This window comes from Colletotrichum costaricense (genome assembly GCF_030867565.1).
Source record: "Colletotrichum costaricense strain IMI 309622 chromosome Unknown Scaffold_26.1, whole genome shotgun sequence".
NCBI lineage: Eukaryota > Fungi > Ascomycota > Sordariomycetes > Glomerellales > Glomerellaceae > Colletotrichum > Colletotrichum costaricense.
In genome coordinates this window covers 196,667-211,441 of record NW_026848255.1, presented here as the reverse complement: position 1 = coordinate 211,441, position 14,775 = coordinate 196,667, and the positions used below count along the sequence as shown (strand labels likewise).

The following is a 14,775-nucleotide window of genomic DNA, read 5'->3' as shown; positions in this document are numbered from 1 at the left end:
GCGTGAGACGATGCCAGTGAGGCAATGTGCAACCTGTCTGCCTTGCAGGTTTCTGGCAACGGCGACGTATCACAAAGATGTGTATCCAGGGGGGGGGGGAGGGGGGACACCTGTGCAAACTCCAAAGTTTCAACGACCAAATCTATCTTGATCCACCGCTCAATTTCGTACCATTACGTTGATCCGTAGCACGAGATACCAAGGGAACCCGGTAGTAGGTCTTGGTAATGCTGATTTATTGTATTTCTTCATGAGGTTTTTGTTCTCTTCATACTTCATCTACTCTCTAACCCGCTATCCCTTTATCGCTTTTTCTTTTCTCATGCCAACCAACACACAAGCTCCGTGTAGCCTCCGCCGCGATAACCCGAACTCTGAGAAAGAGGGCTATCGACGGTGCGGGGAATTTGCCGTTGCGCATATATAGAAACAAGCGCTGGTTTGTAAACGTCCAACAGAGACAGGAAGAGGCGCCTATAACAGTTAACGCTATCCAGAACCCTCACCATAGCATATCTCTTCACCCCCGCCTCCCTGACTGAACTCTTGCGTTGACTCAAACTTGATGTCGACGTCGTTCTCGCCCATGTCGTACATCAAGTCTGTCGGTATCTGCCGGGCATCATAGCCTAGATCACCAGAATCCTCTTCCTTCTCGAGGGACTCCTAATTCTTCGGACTGCTGCTCGCCTGCTCTCCCAACGGGGACGGTACACCGCCGCCACCGCCAGGCGTTTGGCCCCTAAGCACAGTCGCAGCTGGCGCGCTCGCGGGACTCCCCCGCCTCGAAACATGGTTCCTAAGCGCGATATAACGATGCGCCTCGAGTCTTTTCTCCTCAAAAGCGCGGCTACGCTCGCGCTCCCTCTCAATATTCTGCTTGCGCTCCGCAAACTCCCTGTCAACCTCGGCAAGCTTGGCGTTCTTCTCCGCCGACGTCTTGAGCTTCCTTTCGTACCGACCACAGACCTCGTCCACTCTACGCGCAGTCGACGGGGGCACGAGCTTAGGCGGCACGTCATCGGGTCGCCGGCGGGCAGAGTCTCCGTAGAAGCAGCGGAAAGTAACCTTGGTCTGGCTCGTCGTGTCAGCGGCGGTCCCCCAGACAACAATCTCATCACCATCATAGAGCTGGACCCAGTTCTTAGATGGACCGGCTGGATTCTTGCAGTCGTAGGACAAAAGCGAGACTCCATTGACCTGGACACCATTTGTTGCCTTTGTAGACAGATAAAAGGCGAACCCTTTGCCGTCAGGACTCTTGTCCCAGGGATGCTTGGTGACGTCTCTGGAGGGATCGTAGCCGTCTTTCCATAACAGAATTTTGAGAGCGTACTTAGGCACCCGAATCTCTGTCTTCTGCTCGTAAATCACTGTATTGGTCGGCCCACGCCCCCATGACAGCAGTGAATTGGTCATGGGGACCGAAATGTTGGAGACCACTGACCCAGGGGCTGACTCCAGCACAGCGACGGCACGTTTCGGTCCGTCGTCAGAAACGGGCACTATTATCTTCTGTGTGTCTGGAGGAAGGGTGTCTGGTAGCGAATCTTCCTCTTCTTCTTCTGGAGGTGCTGTCGCAGGGATATCCCATTCTGCACCCTCCACCAATTTCCTGTCGTCTCGCTTTAGTAAACCTCGATTCGTGTCGTCAATTGAAGACTGTTCCTCGGTGTGCATGGCCGAGACACCATTGTTTGGCGGAAAGTACTTGAAAGCCAACTCCCATAATGGAGTCTTTCCCGGACCAAACTCCTCTCCTCGGCTTTGAGCTGCCTTTTTGAACGTTTCGTACTGTAGTTGGGTCATCTCAGGGTAGCGTAGATGCCATGTTTCGACGTTATTCTTCCAAAAGTTCATCTTGTTGAAGGGTCCGTCTATCTGGCGTCCAGACTCCAACCTCTTAATCTGCGGTACTGACGCGAGCAGGCTGTACTCTTCCATCTGTTTCTCCGCTAACGCGTCGAGGTTGCCCTCTGACTTCAGGCGCTTGAAGATTGGCTTTTCGCGCGGCTGTGGTTCGAATTCGTCGCTTGTATCGAATGATGGCGGCTTCCGTTTGCTGGCGGTGAAGAATGAGCCGTTAACTTGACTAACATCCGCGGACTTCATCTGGATATCGCTACCGAAATCAGTCGCCCCCAGACTTTGAGACGCGACGTTTTCAACCAAACTTCGAAGTTGATCCGCAGACTGGCCATTGGCTGACGAAATGGACAATCGGACTCCGCCACTGCTGGGTGACTTTTTGCCGATAATTGTTGAAACGTCGCCAGAGTCGCAGCTATCCAGTATTTCCGTCTCTACGCTCTCGTTGCCGAGAACGCCCGAGTCGGCCACTGGCAGGTTTAGTCGATCTGCCGGTATCGCTCCCTTGCTTCCCACCGCAGACACATTCACCTCTCCAAACAGCCTCGGACCAGCACCCTGTCCGCGAGGGCCGAATGTGCCGTTCTCCTTTTCTGAGTCTTCCTCGAGAAAGTCGTTGACAACATCATCGTCCACCTCGTCATCTAGTGGCAGTTCCGTATCAGGCAGATACCTTGACTGCCCTTCTTCCAAACTGAGTTGAGACGCATTGACCTGCAGCTCTTCGTCCTCGTCGGTGATTTCGTCAAAGGACTGGTCGTAGTTGGTCACAGATCTTAGCCTGTACGGTCCTAACCAGGGATGTGACTGAAGGTCGCGGACAGTCGCCCGGCACTCAGGCCGTTTCTCTAGCATGTAGCACAGAAACTCAATGCCTTGCCTGGAAACGTTTTGTCGTACCAAAGGGACCGTGTTAAGGGGCACCGTCATGATGGTATGCAACAATTCCGAGTAACTGACACCGTTGTTAACTGGGTACGGCGGGCGACCTGTCAACGCATAGAAGAGCACGCCACCGAGCGACCAAACATCAACGGCGTGGTCGTATCGCTGTCCAACCGCCGCGCGCTTAGCTCTATTACGAGGGTGTCGGCGGCCGTCGTCGTCGTACTCGGCATACTCCGAGTATACCTCGGGCGCACAATACAACAGCGTTCCACAAAATGTTCGAAGGAAGGTTTGTTCGTTATCGACCATCTTGGAGAGGCCAAAGTCGGTCAGCTTCACCTCGAAAGGGTCAAGTGACGAAATGAGGATATTGTCAGGCTTGACGTCTCGATGCGTAATGTGATTTTCGTGCAGATGCGCCAAAGCACTCAGCAGCTGGGCAGCCATTTGCTTGACGCTAATTTCATTCAGACAGCCTCGGCCGCTGATGAGCTTCCCCAAGTCACCACCTCCGACGTACTCCATGATGATGATAAAGAGCCGATTGTCCCAATCGAGATGCTCAATGTATCGTACAATGTTCGGCTAGTTGGAGTTAGAGGGGTTCGACGTAAGAAAAGGGGGCGCTGCTGAACTTACGTGCTGAACCTTTTGCATGATCCTCATCTCATTTTCCACCTTTTGGTCCAGAACACCGTTTTTGATGAACCGCCTCTTCTCTAGTTCTTTGGCGGCGTATGGGACACCGTCGAACTTGGACGTGACCTTGTACACGACGGCAAAGGCTCCCTTGCCGATCTGGCTGACACGGTTGTACCTACCGGACCCGTCCCAGTCTCTCGGAAACCGGTCGACGTTATCTTGCGTGGTTCCGGACGGCAGCGCTATCCGCCGCGTAGTGGCGGTCTGCGGTCTCCTAGGAGCAGAAAATAAGTCGACATGCCCACCAGGGCCCGGCACCAATGTCTCGTTGACGTCCGACGCGCGCAAACCTTCCATTCTAGCAAAGTATCGCTGGAGTTTAATATTGTACGCCCTCTCATAATCACCTACTCGCTTCGGCATCCTGACCATGAACTCGAGGTCGTGCTGCTCGTTATGCATCAGCACCTTGATCTTGGAACCGTGACTGAGCACCCTCTTCATGTCGCACTTCTCGTTGGGGCTCTTAGGCTTCGAGCGCAGCAGCACCTGGTCGACAAAGGTCCCGTTGGTTGATTTATCCTCGAGCATGACCACACCATACTCATTAACATAGATGCGAAAGTGAACGTTGCTCAGGCGTTTCATAGGGTCCTTGAGAAAGCAAATATCGCACCGAGCCCCATTTCGGCCAAACAGAAAACCGCGAAGGGGATCCTTCGTCTCGGCCGACAACCTCAAAATGATGGCATGTTCGACGCTGGGCGGCGTCAGCTGGAATTGGTCGGCCGTATCTTCTCTTTCGTAGTCGGGCTCGACGGCATCCGCTTCCGCCCTGCCGACAACATGAGGCGAGCGATCCTTTGCTATTCGTTCTACCTCGCCTCGGGCAGATTTAGTGTGAGGATAGAGAAGGCAGACAATGTCGGATATGTCCTCGTCGGAGAAGCCCGAGTTCTGCTTGCCTATGCGGCGCGGATCGAGAACATTCTGGGTAGCTAGGTGGCGAAAAGAGGGGCAAAGGGTCAGCGTCCTGGTCTGCTGGGTCTACGGCGACAACTTGCTTGAAGCTCAAGATGGGACGTAATAAAAAGGCATGGCATACCTTGGGTGGGCTGCGACCCATCGCCCTCCATTGGGACCACCGGATAGGATAGAAGCTGGTCGAGCTTGTCTAGGCTGCCGTTGTCGACCGCAGGCTGGGGTTAACGAACGGCCGGCGCTGGAGGGGCGTCGGTCGAGATGCGCGGCCGGGAATGATAGTTTCGCAGCCAAAAAGGAGAAGCCGGCGATGCATTTACTGAATGTTGGCGAATGAAACGGCAATCGACGTTGAAATTATGGAATAGTGTCGATGTTGAAGGACGTCAAGCAAGTTCTGTACTATTTGCGCCGTAGGCTTCAAGGGGAAAAGCGTGGACTCGGTGGTTCGCAAGGGCGCCTCGTTTTCTCGAGGTTCGATGTAGGGGGGATGGTAGTAGTGATGGTGGTGGTGGTTGGGTATATGTTCGTCGTGGGTATGCGCGTCGTTCGCCGGAAAGTTTAGAATTTCGGAGGAGGCAACCCCCAAAAACAGATGTCGGGGTACCTTGCCTTTTGCCTTATTGCGCTGTAATCGATAATGCGATGGGCGAGGTGGAGGGGTTGTTGTATGCAAAGTCGATCCCCGGTCACCCGGCAACGTCGTATCTTTATAAATCAAGGTTGCGAGGACGTCATGACCAGCCCAAACAGGTACACGTAGGGGGGGGGGGGGCGAGTATTAATGATTAGAGTGACTGGTTAAGCAATCAAGTGCGGAAGCCGGTATTGGGGAGACAAATGGAAAGAAAGGGCAATAACAATTGAAAGTGCCGAATTTAGGCAGCGCGTGGTGCTTTCTAGATAGCGCGTTGCAAGTCAGATGATGCAAGACTTCCTACAGACCCGCGAGGCGTGGGCGGGCATGCGCGTGAGCGTGAGGCGTGGACTCGACCCTCGAGAACACCAAAAAAAAATGTCTCTGATTGTGGAAAGATGCGACGAGCCACTGGCTGGGGTTGGTCCTCCCGCCGCCCGGGGGCGTTGAGGGGTCTTTGTCCCGTCCCGTCAGGTCCTGTGTAATCAGTGGCCACGAGGCAGCAAGAGCACCCGCAGCCGCTGTCAGCCAGTCGGTGCTTAGAAACCTTGGGTACTTGGACCTTGTACCTAGTCTCCACTAAAAAGTATACTGGTAAGGTACCTACACCGGTACTCTAACTTACACGGTAGCTGCCACCAAGACGCGCCAAAAGACGTGACAGTCGGGAGAACCTCAAGCCAGAACGCGGCGACGTGACGGCTGAAGAGCTCCGGGCCATTTAGACACCTCAGCAATTACCGTACTCCATAGTTGAAGTGGCGATAAACTAAAGTAGTCAGGGCAGGTACAGATAGATACACAAGCTCGGGCAGTTCGAATTGAGTTGGTTGCCGGTGGCCGCAGCTCGCTCTGCCCCAGACCAGCCACCATCATAAATGCCTAATTTCTAGATGGCCACCTCCTATTCCATACACACTCACAACACTCTCCTAGTGTAGAATTCATGAGGGACCTCTCGGGTGGGAATCATCTTCACCGATTTCACATGTCTGCCTAACAAGGGAGGAACTTGCCTCGCCGATCCAGGCCTGATTTTCGCCCGTGCGCAGGCTTCAACTCAGGACTGGGAATTGTGACGATTCACAGATGCATACGCACACCTTACCTCAGCTAATGATGACAACCATGTACTGTAAATGAGGAGCCAGGTAAGACCAGGAAAATCTTGGAAAATCTCGTCTTGTTATGCTAATTCTTTCTCGTCATTTATGTTCGGCCGTCTCTGCTAGTCATCAATGCCAACCGTCGGCCATGCTATTACCCAGCCTCTACTCAACAAAAGAAAATCCCAGATGCTTGTCCTGTCTAGGACCAAAAGCTACAACCAATTTTCCCATGGTTGCAGTTACGTCTCTCCAAACGCCTTCCATGTGGCCGTTCCAGATGATGTTACACTTCTTCCAAGACAGGGGCACATTGCCCCGTCTGCTGGTATCTACTCAGTCAATAAAAACCAAACTTCTTCTTCTCCTCTCTCCATCTGTATCTCCCTTCATCTCATTGAACCTCTCAGGTCTTCTAAAAAGCCTGTCCCTGGTATGTCGCCGGGTAGGCTTGTCCACGTCCACCCTGACGAGGGCCCGGGGAGTACTGGCCCTGTTGCTGCTGCATGAATCGGGGATCCATTATCTGAGGTCCGGGTGATTGGCGACCCTGGCGCATGGCCATCGGGTTAGCATAAGAACCTCCCTGGCTGTATCCGCCTCCTTGGCCGCCAAAGTTGCTGACTGCACCTCCGTAAGTGCTGGCCGCACCGCCGCCGTAGTTGCTCGCGGGGCCGTAGCTGCTGCCCTGAGCGTAGCCGAAGTTCTGCGCAGGCCCGGTTGCGTATCCATTGGGCTGTCCTCTCGGCTGACCCATTTGGCCCATCTGTCCCATCTGACCCATTTGTCCCATTGGACCCATTTGGCTCATTTGACCAACAGACATGTTGCTCTGAGTGTACATGCCCTGAGGGATCATGCCTCCAGGAGACATGGGCTGCTGTTGCTGGGCATACATCTGTTGCTGTTGGTAGACCTGCTGTTGCTGCTGACGTTGAAGCTGCTGCTGGTAGACCATGGCTTGTTGCTGCTGGCGCTGGTTGATGGCTTGCTGCACCGCCTGCGTGTTCATACCCTGCTTAGCCCGCTGTCTCTCCTGCTCACGGGCGTGTATCGCGCCAACCAAGCCAGCTCCCTGCTGCTGCTGGTTCGCATTGCGGTTGCCGGCCATCGTAATGAGCGGCGAGCCCGTCATGCGAGCGACGTGCTCCTGTTCCCGCGCCGACAGGTGAGATGACACCTCACCACTGCTAGTCATGTCGAGAACGGCGTTGGCGCCGCGAGAGCCGGGACGCTGCAGGAGGTCTGCCGAGCTGCTGCGAGAGTGACGAGCGAGCATCTCCTGAGAACCGCTCCGGGTCATGGCGGGAGTCGGGGTCATCGATCGCATAGTAAGGATGTTGCCAGAGGGCGTCCTATTGTGCGCGTACATGGGAGCAGTCGGTTGGGCAGCGCGCTGCTGGACAAACTGCTCGGCGCTCATGCCTGGACCGCTAGGAACAGCGGCAGCGCCAGGTTGCCAAGCGACCTTCCTAACCGTTTCCTCAGACTCTTGACGGTTATGGCTGGGGTCATTGCCAGTAGGAGACTTCATGGCCGCCGGGGAGAATGGTCGCTGAGGGCCGGGCATGGCTTGATAGGTCATGGGGGTAGGTGTCTTGTTTCTTGCGGGTTGATTGGCTCCGTAGTTGACGGTAGGCCCAAAGTTGACATCAGGAATGGCGAACTCTCCATTGTCAGAGTCGGCGCCGCCCACGGTCTTCAAAACACCTGCTCTGGGCCGCTCGAAAGACTTTTGAGAGCGCTGTGTCTCGCTGGACTTGCGGCTAGCGTAGTCTGGGCTCGCAGTTGACGATGCGTCGTCGTAGTAGCTAGCATCACTCCTCTGCGTCTGAGCTCTGTTGATCTGCTGCTCGGGGACCGGTGTCCGCTGTCTGGGGTCGCGGGGTTGGATTTGCTGGAATCCCGCCTGATCGATAATGTTGTTGCCCCAACTGCCACCGCTGGAGGCCGAGATGGGCGTCTGTTGCTGGGGGCTTCTCAAGCTGTCCGATCGAGTCGGCAACGGTTTGCGCTGGAAGGCGGGGTTCGTATCGATCCCGGGGAGCGGGACACCGCGGCCTTGAGCTCGAGGGTCTCTACCGTGCGGAGGTGGGGGCGGTCCCATCGCCTGAGGGTTCATGCCGCGGTTTCGCATTTCCGGGGTAGGCACTCGGCCTGGTCCACCCAAGGGGGGGGTTCTTGTGCCATCGGGTCGCGAAAAGTTGCTGAACGACGGCTGAGGACGGATCTGAGGGGGATGTCCTTCAACTGGGCTTCTCATCTGCTCAAGGCCTTCCAAGTGTTCAGGAGGGGGAGGGGGTCTCGCATCTTGAGGGCCTCGACTTTGAGGGTTGGGAGGCAAGGGGCCCTGAGGGTGAGGGCTGGGGGGGCCGAACGTCTGCTGGGCAAGGGGCGATCGGGAACGCTTCTGGTTCATGGGCGGAATAGGGGGCGGCAGACCACCGGAGGGAGGAGGGGTTTGGTTAGGGGTCAGAGCTTCACGAGACATTGTATCGTTAGCAGTGCCTCCTACATGGTGGTCGGGATAAGCTTGAGGATGTACCAAAGGACCAGATGGCGCAGCATCCTCACCACTCCTCCGCTCAGACGACGCATCAGATGGGCTATCGGGGGGAATCACGAATCCTCCTGCCTTCGTCAACTGGGAAAGGGTAGTGTTTGACAATCGAGTGGTAGCCCTGCGAAGATCTGGAGAGTGGTAAGGTTTGCCCGCAGGCTTGGAGTTAGGACCGTAGTTGAATGCAGGGGGAGCGGCAACAGGCTCGGGCGACTCCATCTGGCGCACAGTTCCCTCAATCTCTCGCACCGGTGTGCTCCGAGCTGTGTCTTCTTCAGAGCTCTGGGTTCCTGAGCGAAGAATACCTCTCGCCGGGGGCGGGCCACGCGCTGGTGAGGGACCTCTGGCTGGCGAACGTGCCGGTGAGTTGTTGTAGGAGTTGCTGTAGGAGCTGTCGTAGCCACGGTCCTCAGGGCGCTGGGGTGTGTGACCAAGCAGATGAGGGTCCGAAGAGTTGCGTGCATGGTTTGCTTTGTTCATGATACCAGCCAATGCAGGAGGCGCACGAGAAGTCGTGACAGGTGTACTCTCTGAGCGGTTGGGTGCGCCCAGTGACATGGATCGAGAAGACCGGTTTGAAATGGCATCAGATGCAAAGCCGACTCTAGGCTTGGCCGGCACAGGGCTGGAGGTGCCATTGCCGAAGCTGAGACGGTTGCTCTTCTTGCTTCCACTTCTTTGACGCGTGGCCTGGGACTCATCCATCGCATTCATTCTCTTACCAGTGAGCTCCTTGAGCTTCTTTCTCCAATCACGTTCCGACCAGCTTGAGCTGCCTTCTTCCAAGATCAATCCAGTAACGTCAAGAATCTCGAGGTAACCGTATCTTCGGTGCTTTGGCATGGCAAACATGAGTGATCTCGGGTCGAGGACACTGGCTACTAGTCTGCCGGGGCGGCCGTAGAGGCAGAAGGTATCCCAGGTAGGGAAGAGGAAGCGCAGCAGCATCTCAAAGCCGCTGACGGCAGGGTGAGTTTCGGGCATGATGAAGACGAAACCCTCGGTGGACGACGGCGGGTCAGAGTGGATGGTGATGTTTCCCTCGATCTTAAGGAGCGTTGATGCATCAATCAGCGACTTGGCCTGCGGGTAGATGGCGTAGGAAGAGTAGGCATCGGTAATGGTGGCAATGGGGCGAGCCTTCTTTTGCTTCTTGCCGTCCTTCTTGGTATCGTAGAACTTGATGTCTCCCTTGAGAATCGGCGTGGAACGATCGTAAGGCGACTTTTTGCGCATCTCCTTCTGGGCCTTTGCATACTCCTTCTCGTCGGGGGGAGAAATGACACACCAGCACCGTCTCCAGGGGACTCCGGCGCCGAATCGTACACGCACCCATTCCTCGGTCTTGAACTTTTGTCTATCCATGATGAGGTTGATGTTGTTGAGAGACTTGCCCTTGCCGGCGATCAAGGCACCGGTGTACGCCTCCTGCAGGGTCGAGTGCTCGTACATAGCGAGCCTGATGCCAGCAGTCCATTGTATTAGTGAATGGTGCGAGTTGAAGTGCAGCAGATAACGGTTCCTGCCGGCGGTTGAGACGCTGAGGATATTCTGCAGCGGCTGTTCGTCATTCGATCGTGTTGGTAGGGATTCGATCTATACGCCAAGGACATGGTAAATTAGCACTCGTTCCATCCCCCGCACCGTCGTACCTGCCAATGCTGCCAAATCTGGCTGGGGCATGGCCGCCGGGGCTCGACATACCATTTTGATCGAAGCGTCAGTCAAGTTGATGAATTTGGGGAGGATCTCGCCGTCCTCGCCAGCGGCATCGAGCTCTGCGGCGTCCCATAGTGACAATACGGTTCCGACAAGCTGAGCGAAGCACTCAGTCCAGGTGCGGTCGGGATTGGGCTTGCCCTCTGTAAATTTGGTCAGTGATCGGGTCCGAGTGTTATGCGCGTCACCACCACCAGCTCAGGTAGCTGCAGGCGCAAAGGTAAAATAAAAAGCACTGGGAAAAAAAAATAATACTCACGTGTGTTTTGGTCGTCCAGCTTTAGGAAGTAGCCCTCCTGGTACAGCTTGTTCGCATGGCTGTTCAGGAAAGTGAAGATGGGCTGAAGCTCGGGAATGGTATCTTCGTTGATATCCATGAGGGGCGGCTGGTATGGCATTACCATCGAAAGTGGGCGGGAGGAGCTGCGTTGGCGGCCAGTGACGGATCTAGGGCTATTTACGGGCGAGCTGTTGGCAGTTCCGTTGGCGGGCGATGACGCATATTCGGATGGTGGACGCGCGGGCGAAGTAGGGGTTGCGGGGCGCTGGCCGAAACTGGCGGGCGGTTCTGGAAAGGGTTCTGTTTTTTGGGATTGAGATTGTTGACGTTGATGTTGTGTTGTTGGTGGATTTGAAGTCGGGTGTGACTTGAGGTTGTATGGAGGAAAAGGTGTCGCCGCGTCGGGGGGAGGTGACGAATTGGGAGTTGGCTGGTTTGTCTTGCTGCCGTCCCTCGAAGTGGCAGAAAATTGGGACATGAATGAGAGGACTGTGGTGCCCATGGAAGCGGATTTGGTCAGCATGGTTGCGCGCGTCTCTCTCTTCTCTCTGTGTCTCCTTCCGAATCCACACAGCTACACCTCAGTGATACCAAATACAGGCAATTAAAAAAAAAATCAAAGCCACTGGGTCATAAAAAAGTAACAATATCGCCCCGGTACCCGACTAATTGGCCAGGACCACCAACTGGCCGGGGGTGAGCGGATGTGAGGGGGATTGCGAAGGGAGGAGCGCAAGGGGAAGAGAGGGGTCCCCGGTGGACGAGCGAGAAGGACGACGGATGGTGAGGATGGCCGAGCAGGGCGATACTGGGGCGGACGGGCAGCGGCAGGGAAGACAGAGGCAGGAGACGAGTGTTAAATGGCGAGGACGATGGTTCAGGATTCTGGTGATGCAAAGCCATCCAGGACCAGCGGTGGACAGAAAACAAGGCCGGGCAAGGGTATTTGATGTAAATGCCGCCAAACAACAGCATTGCGCAGTAAAAGGGATATTGGGCATATTAGGATTGGGATGCACGCCAGCAACACGCGCCAGCGCGCAACCAAAAAAGCCTCCTACGCATGATGGTCCGGTGCGAGCCTGCAAGGACTGGGCTGGGCTGGGAAACTTGGGAAGAAGGGGGGGGGGGGTGCCAACTGCAGCAACTTGCGCTAAGAAGGCTAACAAGATGGGAACTTGGGAAGACTATGCGACAAGAGCTGGAAGAAGGGAATGTGGGAGCACGAACCTCGATTACGGCCCATCTTTGCGGCTTTGCTTGACGCCTTGCTCGACGTTTTGCCAAGCCAGCAACCATGCAACCAAATTACTGAGAGACAACCACTTGCGCCGTGCGCGACCAAGATTGGTCTTGGATGAGCAGGACAAGCCTACAAGGCCCCCTCTAGCCCGTCGAGACGAGGATGCGAGGAATGGACAGAGATGCGATCGCGCGGGAAGGGATTCGGGGATTCGAGGGTTTCGGAATCGACAGCTTCGGCCCTGGGACTAGCGCAATTCCTCTGAATGCTCGGTAGGGGGGGACGTTACGAATCGGGGTGAGTGAGAGACCGAAGGTCGTTCGTTGGATTCGTGGATCTCTCCGGCTTTAAGATTATCGTGTGGTGGTAGTGGATGCGATGCGATGTAATGGCCGGACGAGCTGTGCGCAGTACGCAATACGCGGTGCTGTATCCGTACGATTACGGGTGACTCGGCGGCCGGGAGGGAGGTTGCGCGGTCTCTAAGGTAATCTTAAGATCCGACTGACCGACGAAGCACACACTTCTTTGCGCGGCGAGCACAAAAAAGGTGGAATTAATATGGATGATGGAACGAATAAAGGGACCCAGGCGAACAAGTAACGAAGTTTCGGGACGGGCAGCGATTAGGATTCAGCCATGGACATCTTCGGGTTCCGTCTGTCTGTATGTATGTACGTGTCTCAGCGCTGTTGGTGTTAGAGGGAGGTTAAGTGTAGTCGATGAAGAGAGAGAGATTCGAGATGACACGAGACGAATCGAAGAGCAGGACAACCAGGAAATCAGAAACCAGGAAAACAGAAAGAGGGAAGAAAGTCTGAAAAAGGTAGGAGAATCCCCGAGATGATGTATGAATCCGTACCCGAGCGAGTATGGAGTGAGTGTCAAGGTAAGGTAGGTAAGGTAGGTATGGATGGATGGAGAGAGCATGGAAACGACGGGAACGTGTCAAAAAAGACCCCCAAGCACGAGGCGTACCTCTGAGAGGAACTCTGAGAGGTACTCTGAGAGGTACTCTGAGAGGTGTACCAAGTACGGGAGTACCTCCGGGAGTACGGGGAGTGAGTGAGGTACCTACGTACGGAGGCGTATTATGCAACAAGAATTAGCAACACCGCCTACTTCTGCGACCTGCTGTTTCCTCACTCTTCTCTCGTACCCAGTCACCGTCACCGTCACCGTCACGCAGGTCAGTCGGCTGCGCTGCAGCAAGGTAGCAGCAGTTTGGCAGCTGGTCCCAGACTCCCAGGTCAAGGTCCCGGTCCAGCAGAAACCAGACCAGAAAGATCAGCTCAAAGGTAAGGCAAGGTGAGGCACACAGGCACAGGCACAGCAAGGCAAAGGCACGGCCACAGTCGACCACGACCAGCAACACACCAAGGCCCTTCCCCCGGGAACAAGAGCCCGAACGACGTAATGGCGTTGGGTATGCCGGGGGGTCTGCTGTGCTGTCTACCTTGCTGCCGTCCTTGCGTACGCACAGGCTCTGGCGGTCGCTCGGGCTGGGCTGGGCGGCCGTGATCTCGACGACGACGACGACGACGACGACGATGATGATGTTGATGACTCTGTCTCTCCCGCTACTCTTTCGGTGTCGGCGGTGCTTAGTCTCCCCCCGACAAGCGCCGCACTATCTGATTGTGGACTGTCACTACTGTCGTCTGTGAGGTGGGAACTTTATGGAGAACACTATGAGCCGGCCTTCCACCTTGGGCCTTTGGGGTACGTTGCTAGTTCTCTTCGGTTGTCTTTTTAGCCTCTTCGACCTCCCGGTTTTTTCGAAACTTTTCAGGTTGTGCTTGATTCCCTTTCCTTGTTTCTTCTGACTTCCTTTTCGTTTGTCTCTGTTGCTCCAGCTGCAGCCAAGACATTTCTTTCACTTTACCGACTCCTCTTGGGTTTCCTGCAAGGGATAACACATGCCTACGTATACTGTTCAATCATGAAAGTAAATGGCTGGATAGATGGAGAATAAAAAAGAGAGGAGACGATGAATGCGGTCAAAAAGTACTTCCAGATACATACCTACCTCTCTCTCTCTCTCCCCCGGCCCCAAAAAGTTCAATAGCTTGCGGATGAGCCGGACGACGCAGCACGTCAAGGTTCCTTGATCCGCCTTTCGGGGCTCAGAGAGGTTGACCGTCGACTCGTCAAGAGACACACGGAAAATCCAAGCCCTTGGCCTGCCAAGACGAGCCAGCATCCGGGCTCTGCGGGCTTAGGGTCTTGGTATTTTGTGCTCTTTTGGACGGGATCGATGGGATGCGTTGCTGCGTGCATCGGCATCTGCTCATTCTTAGTCTCTTTTCCCCATGGCCCCCCCCCCCCCCCAGCCCAGCCCAGCCCAGCCATTTTCCGACTCGGTCCTCGAGACTGTGTGTGCCTTGAGTGGTCTCGTCGTAAACACTTGTCTGGCGCCTAGGTACGACAAGCTGAGCCGCAAAAAAAAAAAAAATAGGATGTAACAGAGGGCGCAAAAGCGTGTAAGACGGGAAGTCTCGAATCGAACCAAACGACTGGCGCCGGCGCAATGGGAAGTGGCTTCGGCGCTACTCCATACTCCCTCCGTACTCCGTACACAACAGCGAGTTATTACCAACTCACTAGTTCGACAACTCGCGAGCAACTGGACAGCGGTTGCAGTTGTCGATACCTTAGCTCGTCGAGAAGAAAACGTGCCAGGGTACGGCGGTCCGTAGGTCTAGCGTACCACTGTTGTTCCCAAGCAGGGGTAATGGGGTGGGTGGACGCGCAACGCCTTCCCTCTCACCCACACAACTTCGCAAGTGGACAAGACTCTACGTAGAGAGAAAGAGATCGGGTGGATGAGGCGATCGCCTGGCAGAGGAC

The 14,775-nt window shown here is 55.2% G+C and overlaps 6 protein-coding genes across 6 annotated transcripts; 2 read left to right on the top strand and 4 right to left on the bottom strand.

Annotated features, from left to right (window-relative positions):
- Positions 1-666: 666 nt before the first annotated feature.
- CCOS01_15882 (uncharacterized protein) lies at positions 667-4,535 on the bottom strand (the record flags this gene model as incomplete). Its single annotated transcript, XM_060464020.1, has 3 exons — positions 667-3,342; positions 3,397-4,397; positions 4,505-4,535. 3 exons carry the CDS (start codon positions 4,533-4,535, stop codon positions 667-669), a joined length of 3,708 nt encoding a protein of 1,235 aa, XP_060305401.1.
- Positions 4,536-6,538: 2,003 nt separating this feature from the next.
- On the bottom strand, positions 6,539-11,205 carry CCOS01_15881 (PH domain-containing protein; the record flags this gene model as incomplete). The annotated part of the gene is made up of 3 exons (XM_060464019.1): positions 6,539-10,279; positions 10,388-10,545; positions 10,662-11,205. 3 exons carry the CDS (start codon positions 11,203-11,205, stop codon positions 6,539-6,541), a joined length of 4,443 nt encoding a protein of 1,480 aa, XP_060305400.1.
- Positions 11,206-11,347: 142 nt separating this feature from the next.
- CCOS01_15880 (uncharacterized protein) lies at positions 11,348-11,683 on the bottom strand (the record flags this gene model as incomplete). Its single annotated transcript, XM_060464018.1, has 1 exon — positions 11,348-11,683. The coding sequence occupies one exon, from the start codon at positions 11,681-11,683 to the stop codon at positions 11,348-11,350; it is 336 nt and encodes a 111-aa protein (XP_060305399.1).
- A 925-nt stretch (positions 11,684-12,608) lies between these two features.
- On the bottom strand, positions 12,609-14,128 carry CCOS01_15877 (uncharacterized protein; the record flags this gene model as incomplete). The annotated part of the gene is made up of 4 exons (XM_060464015.1): positions 12,609-12,614; positions 12,904-12,999; positions 13,085-13,510; positions 13,955-14,128. 4 exons carry the CDS (start codon positions 14,126-14,128, stop codon positions 12,609-12,611), a joined length of 702 nt encoding a protein of 233 aa, XP_060305396.1.
- CCOS01_15879 (uncharacterized protein) lies at positions 13,019-13,681 on the top strand (the record flags this gene model as incomplete). Its single annotated transcript, XM_060464017.1, has 3 exons — positions 13,019-13,223; positions 13,307-13,338; positions 13,409-13,681. The coding sequence occupies 3 exons, from the start codon at positions 13,019-13,021 to the stop codon at positions 13,679-13,681; spliced, it is 510 nt and encodes a 169-aa protein (XP_060305398.1).
- On the top strand, positions 13,718-13,900 carry CCOS01_15878 (uncharacterized protein; the record flags this gene model as incomplete). Its single annotated transcript, XM_060464016.1, has 1 exon — positions 13,718-13,900. A coding segment is annotated over one exon (183 nt), but the record flags the coding sequence as incomplete, so codon positions are not given.
- Positions 14,129-14,775: the final 647 nt, after the last annotated feature.